Raw genomic sequence first — 14,819 nt, forward strand, 5'->3', positions numbered from 1 at the left:
CCTATTTAACTATCTCACTGTGAAATAATCTGTCTGCAGGACTTGACAATAATTCAACAGTGCAGTATCCCTGTGTATATATGGTGTACATAAATATGCTTTTTACATATGCTCAATTTTTGTTTCTGCATTTATTGTGGTAATATTTTGCAGGACTAATGCACATAATCATAGCAAATGCACATACCTTTTTATACAATTTCCTAATGCACATATTTTGATATTTCTTATTTCTTTTTCTATTTCATATAATTTCACATATGCTTAAAATATACTCTTCTCTTGAGAATTTGAGCAACTGCAACTGATCTAGTTTTGCCTTGGGCATCAATAAAGTATTTCTGATTCTGATACAAGAATGAGATTTTTTTTTTTCATAAGCACTTGGCTTGAGAAATTTTACAACAGATTAATAATGCTTATTATTATGCATTATATGAATTTTCGACAGAAAAACATGAGATTAAGAGTTTTCAAGGTTTGTGCCAGCCTATAAAGGGTCAGTGAGCTGAATTTAGGTGAGTTTACCCTCCACTATATCCCTGGTCATGACATTACAAATGCCTTAAAATAGACTGTGGATTTCGAGACCAATGAGAAGAAGAGTGTAGCCCGTGTGGCTGAATTAAACATGAGAAGTCTACCCAAAGCCCGTGATATGACTGCTAAATCAAATGCGATCATTTCCCAGTCACAAAGCAGTCTGTATGAGCATCAAATCGTAACGCGTGGTGAGCCTATTCAGAGAGGCGAGCAGCACAAGCACCGCCCGCCCGGGATACGAGCGCCGCTGCTGCGACCTCACTCGCGTGATTCCACAAACAGGCGTCACGCACATTATCCGGTTAATTTACATACATAACACCGCCCAGAGGGACGAACATGATAATCCACCATCGATTCAGAGCTGTCCGCGAAGCTGCGAAGAAAAACAGCTGAAAAAAAAGTTTGAAAGAGAGAAGTGTTTCGCGAGACGAGAGCAGCCGCTTGTTGGGCTCTTTGCCCCAGTTTTTGGATTACGGAATGGATGCTTTGAAATCAGCTGGAAGGGCAATTATTCGGAGCCCCAGTATCGCCAAACAGTCGTGGGGTGTGGGCAGACATAAAAGTAAGTATTCAGCTGTCCAGCACTTGAACCAACAAGAAGGTGTTAGCTGGTGCTAACTTGGCTAAACCGAGCTAGCTTCGGGAAAAAAGCGTTACAAGCGGGTGATGTGTTTACTTTGTAACTCGTCTTAGGAAATGCCAGTAACGTTAGGTGGCTACCTTGTGGTCACAGTAGCTGTCAGAGAAACCCTCTTTTATGCGCACCTGCTCGGTTTAAATTAAATACCGTAGTAAAACAGAAACAGCACGTCGGTGCGGATAACGTTGAGTCGGAAATGTTTGGAGTAATGCTGTTGAACTTGACACTCAGATTGTCAGCGGAGGCTCACACGGTAGCTGACTCTCACCGGCGCTGCTATCCTTAGTTCACTGCTCAAACTATTTGCCTCCACATATCGAGTCGAGGTGATCAATTTTCCACTCAGGTGAGCAGCAAACTCGTGTAGTACTCAGGGGTTTACACGATAAAAGTTTGACGGTCCTCTGAAATCGTCTTGTCTGCCACGTCACTCTATTGAGATGGCTCGACAATTTACTCGAAGGCTCCATAGCATAAAATAACCTGAAGTGGGCAAGTAAAACAATGTAAAGCGGACTTCTGGTCGATTGGAGAGTAGGAAGTAGGAAGAAGGGAAAACAAGATACGGAAAGATCAGAGATCTTCTTCCTCGCTGTACAAACCTAGCAACGCACTGTTGCTAGGCGATACATAATGTGAAACAAAAAATGAGTGGCTGTAGGAGGAGGAATGAACTGATCATTATGGATTTACGGGGTCTCCAGTTCAGCCTGGTGCTTATCTCAGATTAGGACTTAAATTATCTTGGAAGCCACCTTGGATTTTGCCTGGGATTTCTACAATTGGACGTGGTCTTTGATGCTCGGCTTCAGCCGCCTGTCACAGAGAGGCTCTGCAGTGTCCGATGTGTGTGTCCACCCAAGCGGCTGCACATGATCACACCACGCTAGCATGGCTTTCACAGACAGGCTTGGTTGCCTGGCCGCCTTTTATGTTTGGTTTCACAAAGGGGGATGCTCCCTGCTTCCATGCCCTTCCCTCCCCCCCCCCCCCCCACAGACAATAGAGCAGTTGGCAGCAAGATGCCACACGTGCCAGGCTGTGCAATCAATGCTTTGTTTTGTTTCACTCTCCCTGGGGGTATGATGCACTATCAGCGTGCTTCTTCCACATCAGGCCAGGCATTGGCCTCAAAGGGTGAATGACCAATTGTCATTCGCCAGTGCTGGGAGCTGAGGCTTACAGCAAGCTTTGCCATGATTCCAGATGGAAACTGGCAAAATGCACATTCCTCCATGTCTGCTGTCACTCCTGATTGCTTGACATGCAGACACACTCACATGCATGAATTTTGTGCAGGTCCTGTGCTGGTCCAGATCAGCATTTCCTTTTACCCACATTGCTTATTCAGTAGAGAACTATGTTGTTGTTTAAGGTCAAGTTACTTTTCAGCTTCCTTTGTTGCTGTTAATTTAATTACAGGCACAGTTTGGCTTTTGAGAGAACTAGTTGACTGCACAGTGCTTTCAGCTAGTGATAGAAACCAACATGTTTCATCTTGTTGTGGCTAGTTTACCTCTCTGCAAGATAGACCTTGTTTCTTTGTGGTTGTGTGGTGAATACAGTTAGACAACAGAATAAAATTGAGGATTCCATAGTGTGCCGTTTCTGACCTGACTTGTAATAATCATCAACTGATAATAATCATCAACTTATTGTGAGCCTAGGTTTTACCACATGTCTTCAGAAAGATTGCCTTTCCTTCTCCACAATATATGGCTTCGCCTTGTGAGAGCAGACAATTTGCTTCTTTGGCTTTCATCAGCACTGCATTTCTTTTTTCCCCCCACTGCCACAGTTGTGGATCATAACAGGTTGTGGCATCTTAGAATTACCTTGCATCTTGTTAATCATTAGGCCTAGTTCATGTCAACATTCAGAGTGTGAAACCACACACAAGTGTCTGATTCCTCTGTTTTACAGCCTTGTGCAGAGTAGAAAAGAATGTGTCACCTATGTCATTTCCTGCTGAGTTTAAACAGCTAGTTTGCTTTTTGGCAGCCTACTGACAAAGGGTTTCTCTGCACTGCCCTCCCATTACGTCCAAATGGCTGCCGTTTTCTGAGGGAAAAATAGTATGTAACATCAACCCCTCTTTTTAGGTCACAAAAGCCCTATTTTCCTTTCTGCACTGCACTGAAAGAGTGTGGGAGGCAGAAAATCCCTCTCTGCATCGAACACATACAGATGCCTCCCACGGTGCTGGTCAAGACATTGCTGTCTTCTTTTCCTCAACGAGGTTGTCAACAGAGGCATGGTTTGATATTGAGTTGTCTTCTCAGTTGACCCATGCAAATGGGTAATAGAAAGTGATTGTGACCCTGAGCCATGTGAAGAGCATCATATCTAACACCTAGATGTGTGAGCCAGTGCTGTTGATACTGTTACAGGGTGTTGCAGTTCATCTAGCTGTTGACTGATTTGCATTTGCTACATTATTCAGATGCAGTCACTCATAGTAGTGACAGACCTCCGGGCTGGAGTTAAATAATACATCTGTAACTCTTCAACCTAAATGACATGATAAAGAATGTCAGAGCAACTCCTCTTCCCTCTTACAAATGCCATCTTTTTGAGGACATTCAGTTCTTGCTCTGTATCCTGTCTGTGGCCTGAACACACCTCTGGCCCCGCTCCGGCCAGTGCTGTGTCCCCTGCACAAAGTCATCCAAAAGGGCCTGCCAGGCTGTAATGGAGATTGCTTCCTGCAGGATTCCTTTATGGAGTTGTAAAGTCCCTGCTGATTTATAGCCCTGTTAGATCTTCTGTATCTCTAGGTTGCTTCTGTGTATGTAGTCACGTGTGTGGACAGGACTGCACAGTCATGCTCTGTCACTGTTTGTCTGAGAGGGCATTCTGTAATACTGAAGCAAGATGTTTTCTTGTGTCATTTGATTATGGGAACATTATGATTCAGATAGTCTATTAAAATGCAGAATTTTTAACAGTCTGTCAGGAATTTTTCTGAGAGGTAAATCATCGAGTTACAAGCATGATGCAGAAACTGTGCTCTGTTAGCATCTCTTTGGCCTTCTAACCTTCACTGTGCTGGGTTACATTCAGCTGTCTATAATTAAACAATTTAGAACTGCTTTTATTCTCATCTATAGTATGGGGCTTCCTCAAATATTTCAAAGTAACAATTTTGTTTCCAGTACAAACACCAAAACTAGCCTCTTTGCACAAACAAAATAAAACTTATACTTGTATATTAAATTGCTGGAAGATATTTTGTTATTGCATAATTTTGGAAACAAAAAGTTAAGCTTCTCTTATTTGCCAAAGTTATTGACATTGCAAAGTACTTACAAGACTGGGTCAACAGAGAAGTCAGGACAGGAAATAGTGAGGAAACCTGTTTCATTTCTGTGGTTAGAAATGATTTATGTAATCTCCTCTTGGCCATATGGCTACACATATGGTGAGTATGGTAGTTCACACTTCCTAAGCCTTATTGTCAGTAGGAGACCTTGTTGGCTAAATGAACACCACCTGAGACTATTTGCAGTAAGTTGAAGGCCTACAAATCCCCATTAAGTTAGTGTATTTATAGAGCCTCCTTGGCCAGCTGTCTCAATCGGGATCCTAGGCTGTTACCCATCCCCTGCCCCTCTTCCCTCCCCAAAATTACCCGTCTTTCACTTTTCTCTGCCATGAAGAATGACTATGGATCTGAGTAGAATGGGCACCAGGTGGTTTGCATCATTACTCTAAGGAAAACCTCTGGACACCCACAGATTGACCCATCGCTTCTGGTTGGCCCATAATAGTGTTGCTGTTGTCTGACCTGTCAGCCAAGCTTTAGAGGTTGAAGGATCTTTTGAGGGTGTCAGGCAGGTGGACAGGAAGGCAGTTTACACAGAGGGCTGGTGAGCATGTAATTCAGGTCAGACTCGCTCTTTCTCAACAGCCACTTGCAATTCAATCCTGGTTCCTTCAAGATGTTTGACAGTGGCTCTTGAGCTTTTGAATTCAAAATCTGTTGAGTTTCTGTGTCGGATTCTTTACAACAATTTCCATTCGTTCCTCCCAACATTTGCTTCTGGAGGGCCCCAACAGTCACAGAGCCACGAGCTGAAGTGGTGTGAGAAGATCCCTGTTGTGCATTGCAAATGGTTGTGAAATCTGTTCGTTCTGCAAAACTTGGAAGACATGCACACACCCTCCCATCCTAAACCACTACTAACTACTAACCAAATAACAAACTAAAACGATGCTCTCCCCACTTGCCCCCACCCCACCACACCCACACCCACAAACTAACACATGCTTGAAGTCATTTAAAATCACTATTAGTATAGTTTTTTTTTTTTTTTTTTTTTTTTTTAAATAACACCATTATTTTTCAGTACAACATAGGAGACTCTAGCCCCTACTGTTCAGTGCGGACTGCCAAACAGATTGGTGTCATAACACTGATTCTTGTTGAGAGTACATTCTGGCCTCAGCAGGTCGTTGGCTGTAATCCCTGACTGGTGTTACCACTCATTTCTCCTCCCTCCCCTGCTCCTCACTTTCCTTCTTTGAGTGGATTTGACCAATACTGAAAGACATGTGTCCCGATGTTAGGACTTAGAAGCTGGATATAAGACTCTTATCCCTCGCAAATCCTTTCCCTTTGCCTAACTGGAATTGTTTTGGACATTCAGCAAACTAAACACTGATAGCTACACCGTTATGCAGTGCCTCCTGTGTGTCTCTGGCGATACTACCACATGTAACCCTTTTGGTGTAGAAGAGGTAGCCAGAGGAGCATCCTGGTGTCCAAGGGCAGAGAAAGAAAAGGACTGTCTATGCATCATTAAACATTCATCTTGCTTACTTTGCCTCAGCTGCTCCATTAGTGGGCTGGCCTGTAGTTATGTCTATGTGCAGTCATTTGTGTCTGAGGCTCTGTTTGTCTCTCAGGGAGACCTTGACCCAGGTTTCAGATAACATGTAAAACATTATGTGATTCCTTGTTTTTCCACAGCAGCTGAAGCTTAGACAGAAACAATAGCGCTGGATCAATCCTTGTGCCAGGCATGAATAGACACTGACAGTCACCATATTTAGTGACATGCTTTCTGTTCTTCACTTGTGCTGCTTGTCTCCCTCCTTAACAATGCTCTCTCTCAGGCATCTGTGCCTCCCTTTAGGGACTGGTGATGGTGCTTGTTACTGACCTGCAGTGGAATCAAATGGGGCTGCACTGTTTGTTGAATTAAAAATCCAAATTTGCAACATGAAATACTTAAATTTCCCAATCGCAAGACCTCTGCAATTATTTCATCAGAGTGGTGGGTGTTAAAAATGGACTTCTTAACGTGATACTCTTGCATAGGGCAATTTGTGGTCAACAAAATTAAATTGCATATTGTAATAAAACCAAACCAATAAGCAGTACTATTCAAACACAGCAAATCTTGAGCAGTAAATCATTTTTCAAATCAAAATGTTTTGTTCACTGAAACATTTCAAAATCTATCAGTACACTGTTGTGCAAATGCCATCATGTGGTTACATCAGACCAAAATGAGTGTATAGCTCACAATAACCAGCCTTTTATGTTTCACTAGAAGCAGAAATATAGAATCGATTGTCATGTGGTGTAGCTCCAGGTTCTCCCTGGGTATCTCTCAAGCTTTGTGTTGTCTCCATCAATCCCTCCAGGCGTTTTCACATCTGAGTCGGCAAGTTCCTAAATGAGCCCTAAGTGTCCTGATTGGAATCTAATAATGCTGGAATTGGTCTTTTTCTCCTGATGTATCCGTGCTGTGAGATGAGACAAGATGGATAGGTTAGCTGAGGCCTCAAATCAACCTAGCTTGCCCTCCCTCTCCATCTAACAGCTACACAAACAAATGTTGCTTTGGTGGTTGGCTGCATTTGGACTATATCACAGTAATTGCCTACTATTGATCCTTTGGAATACGCTCTGTTGTCCTCAGAGATTGTTTGTGATTCATCCTCTCTGACTGCGGAGCTGCTGTTTGGACCCAGACGTTTTCGACTTGTCTTTAACATGAAGACATTCGACCGTGATACCCATTTCTTTGGGTTCTGAGACCTGCCTGAGATTGACACACAAACAAACAAATCTCCCCAGCCTGCAGAGCATGGCGTGTTACCTCTGCTCATGGTTAAACATTGAGCCTCTGAGATGACAGAGGGAAAGGTAAAGGCAGCCAGACTACACAGCCATCCCCAGTATCCCAGGATGACGCACATCTCCGGCCAAAGCATGAAAATTCAGATCCCTCATTTGTCCGGTCGTGGTACCTTTTTTCCCTCTGCTAAGACCCCGGTGGAGATTCATTATTTTCTCATCTTGCTGGGGTGAAAGTATGCAGGTGGGCACCAGTGTGCCTGGCCAACCCAAAAACAATGCGTCATTCACAGCTTGGCATTCTGCTGGGGATCCAGAGGGCTCACATGAACGCACCGGGATTTTCTCTTCTCACTCTGTCATTCATTGAACGCAACGCAACACCACACGGGGAGCTCTCAATACTCGGAAGCTTCTTTCAGTCTCGACAAAGGGGAAACTGTTGATACAGCAGGCTCGACCTCACCGTGGAGTGGTGGGGCTTTGCCGATTGAGCTGCAATTCTTTGTTTGTGTTTGTATATAAACCGAAGTGGGCCACCTCCCTGCTGCCCCCATGTCCCCTCTCTTTGTTAAATAACTAACCGCTGTTACTGAGGATTTCAACGGTGCAGCGGCTTACCCACATTTTTGTGGCTTTGCTGACTTGATCTGGTATTGCTACTGGAATTATGTCAGAGAGAGTGAGAGAGAGAAACGAGTTTCAAAGATACTGCTGGGACATTGACTCTCACTGTGTGATGTAATGTGAGAATTAGTCAGCCCCTGTGTAAAGTAGCAGTGGGTCTGATGAGATACACTCACGGCTAAGAAATGTCACCTGATCTGCTTTGTCACTGTTGAACTGGTTTTGGGTTGAGAAGGCAGTGTCTCATTAACTCAGAGGAAGGGAGTGCGTTTCCATCTTTTATTTGCGTTTTGTCTGCCCTTGAGTCTTGGTCATTCATATCCTGTTTTTAGGAGAGCGGTTCATCTTTTGTCAGGCACTGAATAACTGTTGAGCTTCTTAAGGCTCATACCTGGAAGCAAACTAGATAGAAGTGATAAAACAACTAAGCTGTCTGGATGGCACTGTGGTGATTTGTGTTTTTATTGCAGCTATCTCATGCAAATCTCCCTCAGTCACCGGCTCCGGAGTATTAACTACATTATTCTGCCTGCACTCACAGCATAGCAGAGCGTGCATGCTGTTTCCACAGTAATTAAAGACTGTTGCATGTCCCCAGTTGTTCATTACATGGGCTGGGTGACGTCTCCCCTGACTACAGTCACTACTGTGGTGTGGAGGCATCTTTGGTGTGGTTTTTGCGTTTGGTTCTGTTCCTTCTTTATTTGCATATTTTACCTGTTGATTAACCTTTGCATCCTCCCCTTATCTGCCTAGTCTTCACTGTCCTCTGTGTCGCTGTTGCTTGCTAGCACTCCCTCGTTTCTCAAAGCAGAGGTCAGGGCGGGGAGAGCAGATCCTCATTACTGCCACTGTTGCTGGCTGTTGACGAAGAAAATGATAGTGATCCTCTCTGACTCTTCTTGCCTTCCCTTGTCCAAATGCCCTGCCTCGTTTCCTGTGGATTGGCTCTGACCAGACACCCGCCACCACAACCCCACATCCTTCATGTATCCTAACATTGCACAGGCTCAGCCATCAAGTCCTTTTGATTATAATTCCGGAGACCTCTGAGCTCCTCATGCCTTTTCTCTTGTTGCATCAGAAGCACCCAAAAGCCGGTGTATTTTTAGCTTCATTAAATCTTTATTAAAAAAAAATCCTAGCTTATGCATTGGCTCTAATTATTGGATTTTAAGAATAAGAGCTTTCATTTAAGTTTTCCTCTGCCTGAGTGTTGAGTAACCACCAGAGGAGTCAGATGACCCCCTGTGGCCTGCACACCCACTGTTCTCTGGTAACACAAATGAAACACTGCTGAGTATTTGAGTGAACTCTTAGCCTCCATGCTGTCAGAAACATCTAGAAACCTGCCTCTGGGTCCAATGACCTCCAGTGACCTGTCTGAACTCTGCAACTGTTGGCTTCTGGTGGCGGCACATTTGTAACAATTGTTAACAAGAGTCCCTGCACTGATCTGTAATTTCCTCCCCCAAGAGGTGTGAGGTAAAAATATGGTATGGACAACGCCAACTGTGCGACTCCTTGTAAAATGCCAGTGAGTTGATATCATCATCTTGGGAAAAGAATAGCTGTCAAAAGATAGCCTGTTTCTTATTGTTTCGTCTCCACTGGATACATCACAGCAAAGGGAGACAGGAAAGACAGACAAAGGCGGCATGTGGCAAACATAGTGAATTTCCCAGGCAAGTGATGTTGCAGTTACTGTAACCAGGGGGTTTTCAAACTTTTATGTTCATGAACAGGGACACTTAGATCAAGAGGTATTTTGGTTTGTGCCTGACATCGATCCAGCGTCACTGATCTGACAGTTTTTTTTTTCTTTTCAATTTCTCAATTTCTCATTTTCTTAATTTGTTAATTTGCTAATTGAGTGTTTTTCCCATCTTTTGGAAAAAATAAATCAAGTAAATTTGCTCAGATATCGAAGGGTTAAATTATTTAGGTGTACCATTTGGATACTGACAAATTCTGGTGAGATTAAACAAGTAAGAAGAAAATGCTGAAATGATCCGTCATGCATTCTCTGCGTTGTAACAGTTTCCAGTGAATTAAATTACAGTGAAAATAAGCTATTCCTCATTTTCCTGAGGACCCCCTGGAAATCTCTCCAGAACTCCAGGGGTAGCTGGACCCGTTTTGGTCAACCACCAGGCAACTGAGCAACCAGTTATGCCCCGGCTATTGAGATTGTTGTTTTAGTCTTTTATAACCCTAAAAAGGATGTTTGTGGCCTCTGAGTGGAAAATATCTTTGTTTTCCTTCTCTCACCAGCAAGGTCAGAGTGGTGGGTCAGCTGCAGAAAATTTTGTTTTGAGCTGAACTCCCCTTGTGACAGTGTTTTTGCTCAAGGACACTTAAGCCAAGGGCAAATGCTTGCTGTGTAATTGGGGCTTGAACCCTCTCTGCCCAGTTCACCACTCTGCTGTCCTTCATATTGTCTGGAGTTCCCACATTACAAGGCCTACTGCTTACTGCTCTTTTACACTGGTTCTACTCAAATGACAGAGCGAGGGGAATGGGGACAGTATCCATATAAGGACGTTTCAGGTTGGCACATACTTTTACTGCAGTTCAAATGAGGTGAACTGCTGCAAGAGGACAGGGCTGCTTTTTTTTCCTTTCTCTTTTTCACCTCTCTCTCCTGGCCAATCCGTGCCGGTGTTGTGCTGCGTCCTGTCTGATCCAGGAGCAGAGAGGGGATGGGAGCAGGTGGACTTCTCACTGGCAGTCTGATTATAGTGTTTGGTATATGCACGTGCGCGCACACACACACATGCATGCACGCACGCACGCACACACACACAGGGAGGCATGCTGGGGGATTAGTCTGCCACCTCAGCAAACGTGACACAGTTCAGTGAGTGTCTGTGAAGTGATATTACATGAAGGTGCACACAGTTATGGCATATTGCTATGGGGCAAAACTCTTATCTCATGTTCCGATTTGATATAGGATAAGGGGTTCATGATTCGATGCAGCCTCAATTCGATGTAATAAATAAAAGTTCAGTTACAACAAACTATGACAGTGCAGAATTATGTTTATTTCTGAGCCATTCTTTCTAGCAATGATATTGGCTTGCGAGAATGTAAACAACAGTTTAAAAATGTTGTCATCATGAAGCGAAAATGACATTTTTTTATGGAGTGCCTGTAAAATTGCGATAGTTGTTGAGCCAGCTCCTTCCTACAGGTGAATAAAATGTAGCTAATGTCATAGTTCCTTTGTCCGCTCCATGATTCGTACCACACTGTCATATTTTTGCCTCACATTACATTGAATTTTGATGCATCATTCCACCGCTGCTGAATGGCATCACATCACAAATTAAACATGATGCAGTGGTAACCCTAAATTTTTGTAGTTTTGAAATGTGAAATCGCAGTCAGTTTGACAGTTTAAGTAGTTTAGGTTTCTGCAGGTTTCCAGGTTTCTCTCCCAAAGTTAAAGAGAGATCCATGTGTTTTAACTGTTTATGTGATCTCAGAACACTTTCTGGAGTGGAAAAGTAATTGGTTAAACTTCTGACAGTACATGGGTACTTTCCTCCAATATAGATATTTTTTTTAATGGATTAAACCATTAAAAATATAAAATAAAAGTTAGTTGACTTTTTTTTAAAAAAAAATTTCTCTCCATAAGTCATTTTTGAATTCACTATCGAGCAATTAAGGTGTATATCATTCATACTCAAGTCTGGTTGTTGAGGTCCAGAGAACTGCAAGTTTTCCATCCTACCAGGCAGGTAAATAGATTCACCTGCATCCCAGGGACTGAATTCAGAGACCAGAAGAAAGTGAGACGGTCGAATCATGGGCTACTCCAGTCAGCATTTCCTGAAAAAATTAAGGACACTTCTGCATCGAAACTTAATTGGGTTGGACATAATTCTTTCCTCGACCAATAAAAGTACATGAGTTTTAGCCTATTTGTTTGAGAAACACATTTGAAATGTGTCTGATCTCAGCCACGTTGCAGCATGTTTAACACAGACTACCATTCTGTAGATCGTTTTTAAAAATTTGATAATGTAGGCCTGTAATAAATGTTTTGATCAAAACTATTGTCTTGTGAATGAAAGGGATGGATTTTCTCGGCATAAATAACAATTTTGTCATATTGAATTTATGTACAGTAATGAAGTTACGCCTGCAGTATGATGAGCCAACGTTAGCTTTGTACATGAGGTCCATAATGGGCAACAGTTCAAACAAGGACATCACCTCTCAATCATTTTGACCTGAGCTACACCTCTTGCTCTATATCCTCTTTGCTGATTTAGAGCTGGCTGCCATATGAATGCAATTAACTGACTGGCAGCTTCCACACATTCACAGACTGTCACAGTCCTGTTCTGACTACAATTAAAAGGGGAGGAGAAATCAATGGAGAGCAGTCTTGCATGTTTTGCGTTCCCTTCCAGATGCCTCAGAACTCGATTAACAGGGTCGTAGTAGCATCTTTAACCCCTCTCCTTGCCTTAAAGGCAAACTGAATGAGGTTTAGTCCATCCTTTGTTAATCTTGTTTTTAACAATATCTGACATAGTTTTCATTACAAAGAAACTAAGACACACAGGGCGACAATCATTTAATATCTTTAGAAGGAATCTAATGTAGTTCCATCGGCCAAAGTCACATCACCAAAGTCTGGGTTCCTTCTGCTGTTCCAAAGAGGACTGAAAGATGTAAGATATGAAAATTACACTTAGTTGTCCAGAACAGCTTTTCAGGAGTTTACTCCCAGTGCGGTCAGGACCAGGACTTACTGTGGCTTCGTTAGTCTGTATCTTACAGCCCACTACCCTGTCTCGTAACTCAGAGTTCATGATTAAAATCCTGTTCATTACACTTTAGATAAAACTTATTTAACTCCTTTGACAATTCAGTGTCAGACATATCAAAGCCCTTCACACAAGTCTTTTTATTCTGCATTCAATCCATAGATTTAACACCTTTCCAGGCTTCACATGAGTTACTATTTCTCAATTCACCCTCCTCTCTATACTTCAGTTTAGCGAGTTTTATCCCCCTCCTAACATACGTTTTGACCTCTTTTTTTCAAGCACTGTCGCCCCGATAAAAGTTAAAAGGTTAGTTTAGATAGATTAGGTTAGGTTAGTAGATAAAAGGTTAGTTTCTTCTGATTCAATAGCTGCTTAAGGGATTTACTAATCCAGGGCTTACTGTTGGAAAAGATGGTACATGTTTTGTGAGGATTGATCATATTCTCACAGAATGTAATGTAACATGATACTGTGTCAGTACGTTTGTCCAGATCTGCACAGGATTCTTTACAAATGTCCTAGTTTGTACATTAAAAACAGTGATTTAGTTCCTGAATATAGTCTTGAGACCACAACATAACATCCTTGTGCTACATCTTTTGCCTCTTCAGAGTGGGTTAGTGCATTTTTGGCTGCAGCAGTGTGTGCTGCAAGGGGTTCAGCAAAAAACGCAACAGCACCCGGGAAGAAAGTTGAACCAGAATCAATTTCTGCCACAACGCAACCCGATGGCATGCTGCGGTGGCTGGGCAGACAGCAGACGGGGTGTGTTGTGACACGCCCAAAAAAAGCACAGACCTGCAGCATAGTATCACAATGCCTGATCCTGTGTGAATAAGCCCTTAGTCATAGAACATTGATTAAAATCACCCATAATATGGTTAGGTACATTAGAGGATATGCTTCGCAAACACTGCATCACTCTAATAATGACTGATGTTGCATTGTCCATGTTTGCTTTGGGGTTGATATAAACAACTGTAATAAATAATTGTAGAAATTCTCCTGGCAGATTAAAAGGGAGCAGAGGAACACTAACTAGATGTCAGGGCTGCACACAGTTTCATGCACACCCACAGTCTCAGACCAGTGGGTGTTTAGATGTAAACATATGCCTCCCCCTGTACTTTACTAGTCTCTTGATGGTCCCGAACAAATCCCAAGGGCTGCCCAAAGCCTTCGTTTTGAAGATCGCAGTTGGAATCCTGTTCTTTGAGCCAGGTTTCAGTGAGAGCGAAGATGTAGGCGTTTCTGTACTTCAACAGAAACTTTGCCCTTGCTGTCAGTTCGTCCATCTTATTCCTTAGTGATATTAGCAAGCATTTTGGGATGGATTTTGGATTTTTTTTCTCAGCTTATGCCCAATAACTGTACAAAAAGGAGTGTCTCACACACTGCGTTCTGACTGATGCTATGAAATAAACGATTCTTTAAGATGATGGCTCTTCTGAATAATGAGTCTCATCTGGGAGTGATGAAAGGTTGATACCTGCATGGTAGGATAAGTTGTTATTTTTTCTCCCTCCCCCGTCCCTGCCCACTATCATTTGTCTGTCAGCCACAACAGCAAAAAATTTATTTTTCTCAATGAGAAATATTTACCCATCCAGCATGAATATCACTTCATCAGAGCGACTGACTTTCTTTCTTACAAATGATGGTGTGTGTGAGAGAGATGGAGAGAGAGACTGTGTGTGAGAGTGAGAGTGAGAACATAATTGTGAGCTAGTCTAGTGTTAATGGTGTCCCTGAGGATCATGGGTGGAGGCACCTGGCCCTCCACCCATGATCTTGCAGAGTGCCAGACAGAAGAAAGACAAGCGAACACCACTGGTTCATTATTCACTCCATTCTTTGAAGATCACGGGCCGACTGAACCCTTAACACTCCTCAAACTCCCTGATGTTGGCGGCAGCTGTGGCCCGCCACCAGGCACACAGGCCTCTCCTCTTTGCCATCATCGTGCTCTCTCCGGATCATTTATGGGCAGCAGTAGCCAGGCAAGCAACGCTCACTGACCAGCCAGAGCTCCAGCGCAGCTGAGGAGCCTTTGAAGTTTGCTCTAATCACGGCCGCTGCTGCAGAGCGATCGTGGATGAGGAAGGGGAGGGATGGCAGTGGGGGATGG

General features: G+C 43.1%; 1 protein-coding gene across 5 annotated transcripts in view; it reads left to right on the forward strand.

Annotated features, from left to right (window-relative positions):
- Window positions 1-862: 862 nt before the first annotated feature.
- Window positions 863-14,819, forward strand: part of ldlrap1b (low density lipoprotein receptor adaptor protein 1b) — a 38,838-nt gene continuing 24,881 nt past the window's right edge. For 3 of the 5 annotated variants that reach the window (XM_030044245.1, XM_030044244.1, XM_030044246.1), the window contains exon 1: window positions 864-1,108. In XM_030044245.1, coding sequence (XP_029900105.1) covers window positions 1,024-1,108 — 85 coding nt within the window. In that variant the 5' untranslated portion in view covers window positions 864-1,023. Of the gene's footprint in view, window positions 1,109-14,819 lie in introns of all 5 variants that reach the window. The other 2 variants (XM_030044247.1, XM_030044243.1) reach the window with 2 other exon arrangements.

Source organism: Myripristis murdjan, chromosome 22 (assembly GCF_902150065.1).
Source record: "Myripristis murdjan chromosome 22, fMyrMur1.1, whole genome shotgun sequence".
In the NCBI taxonomy this organism is placed as follows: Eukaryota; Metazoa; Chordata; class Actinopteri; order Holocentriformes; family Holocentridae; genus Myripristis; species Myripristis murdjan.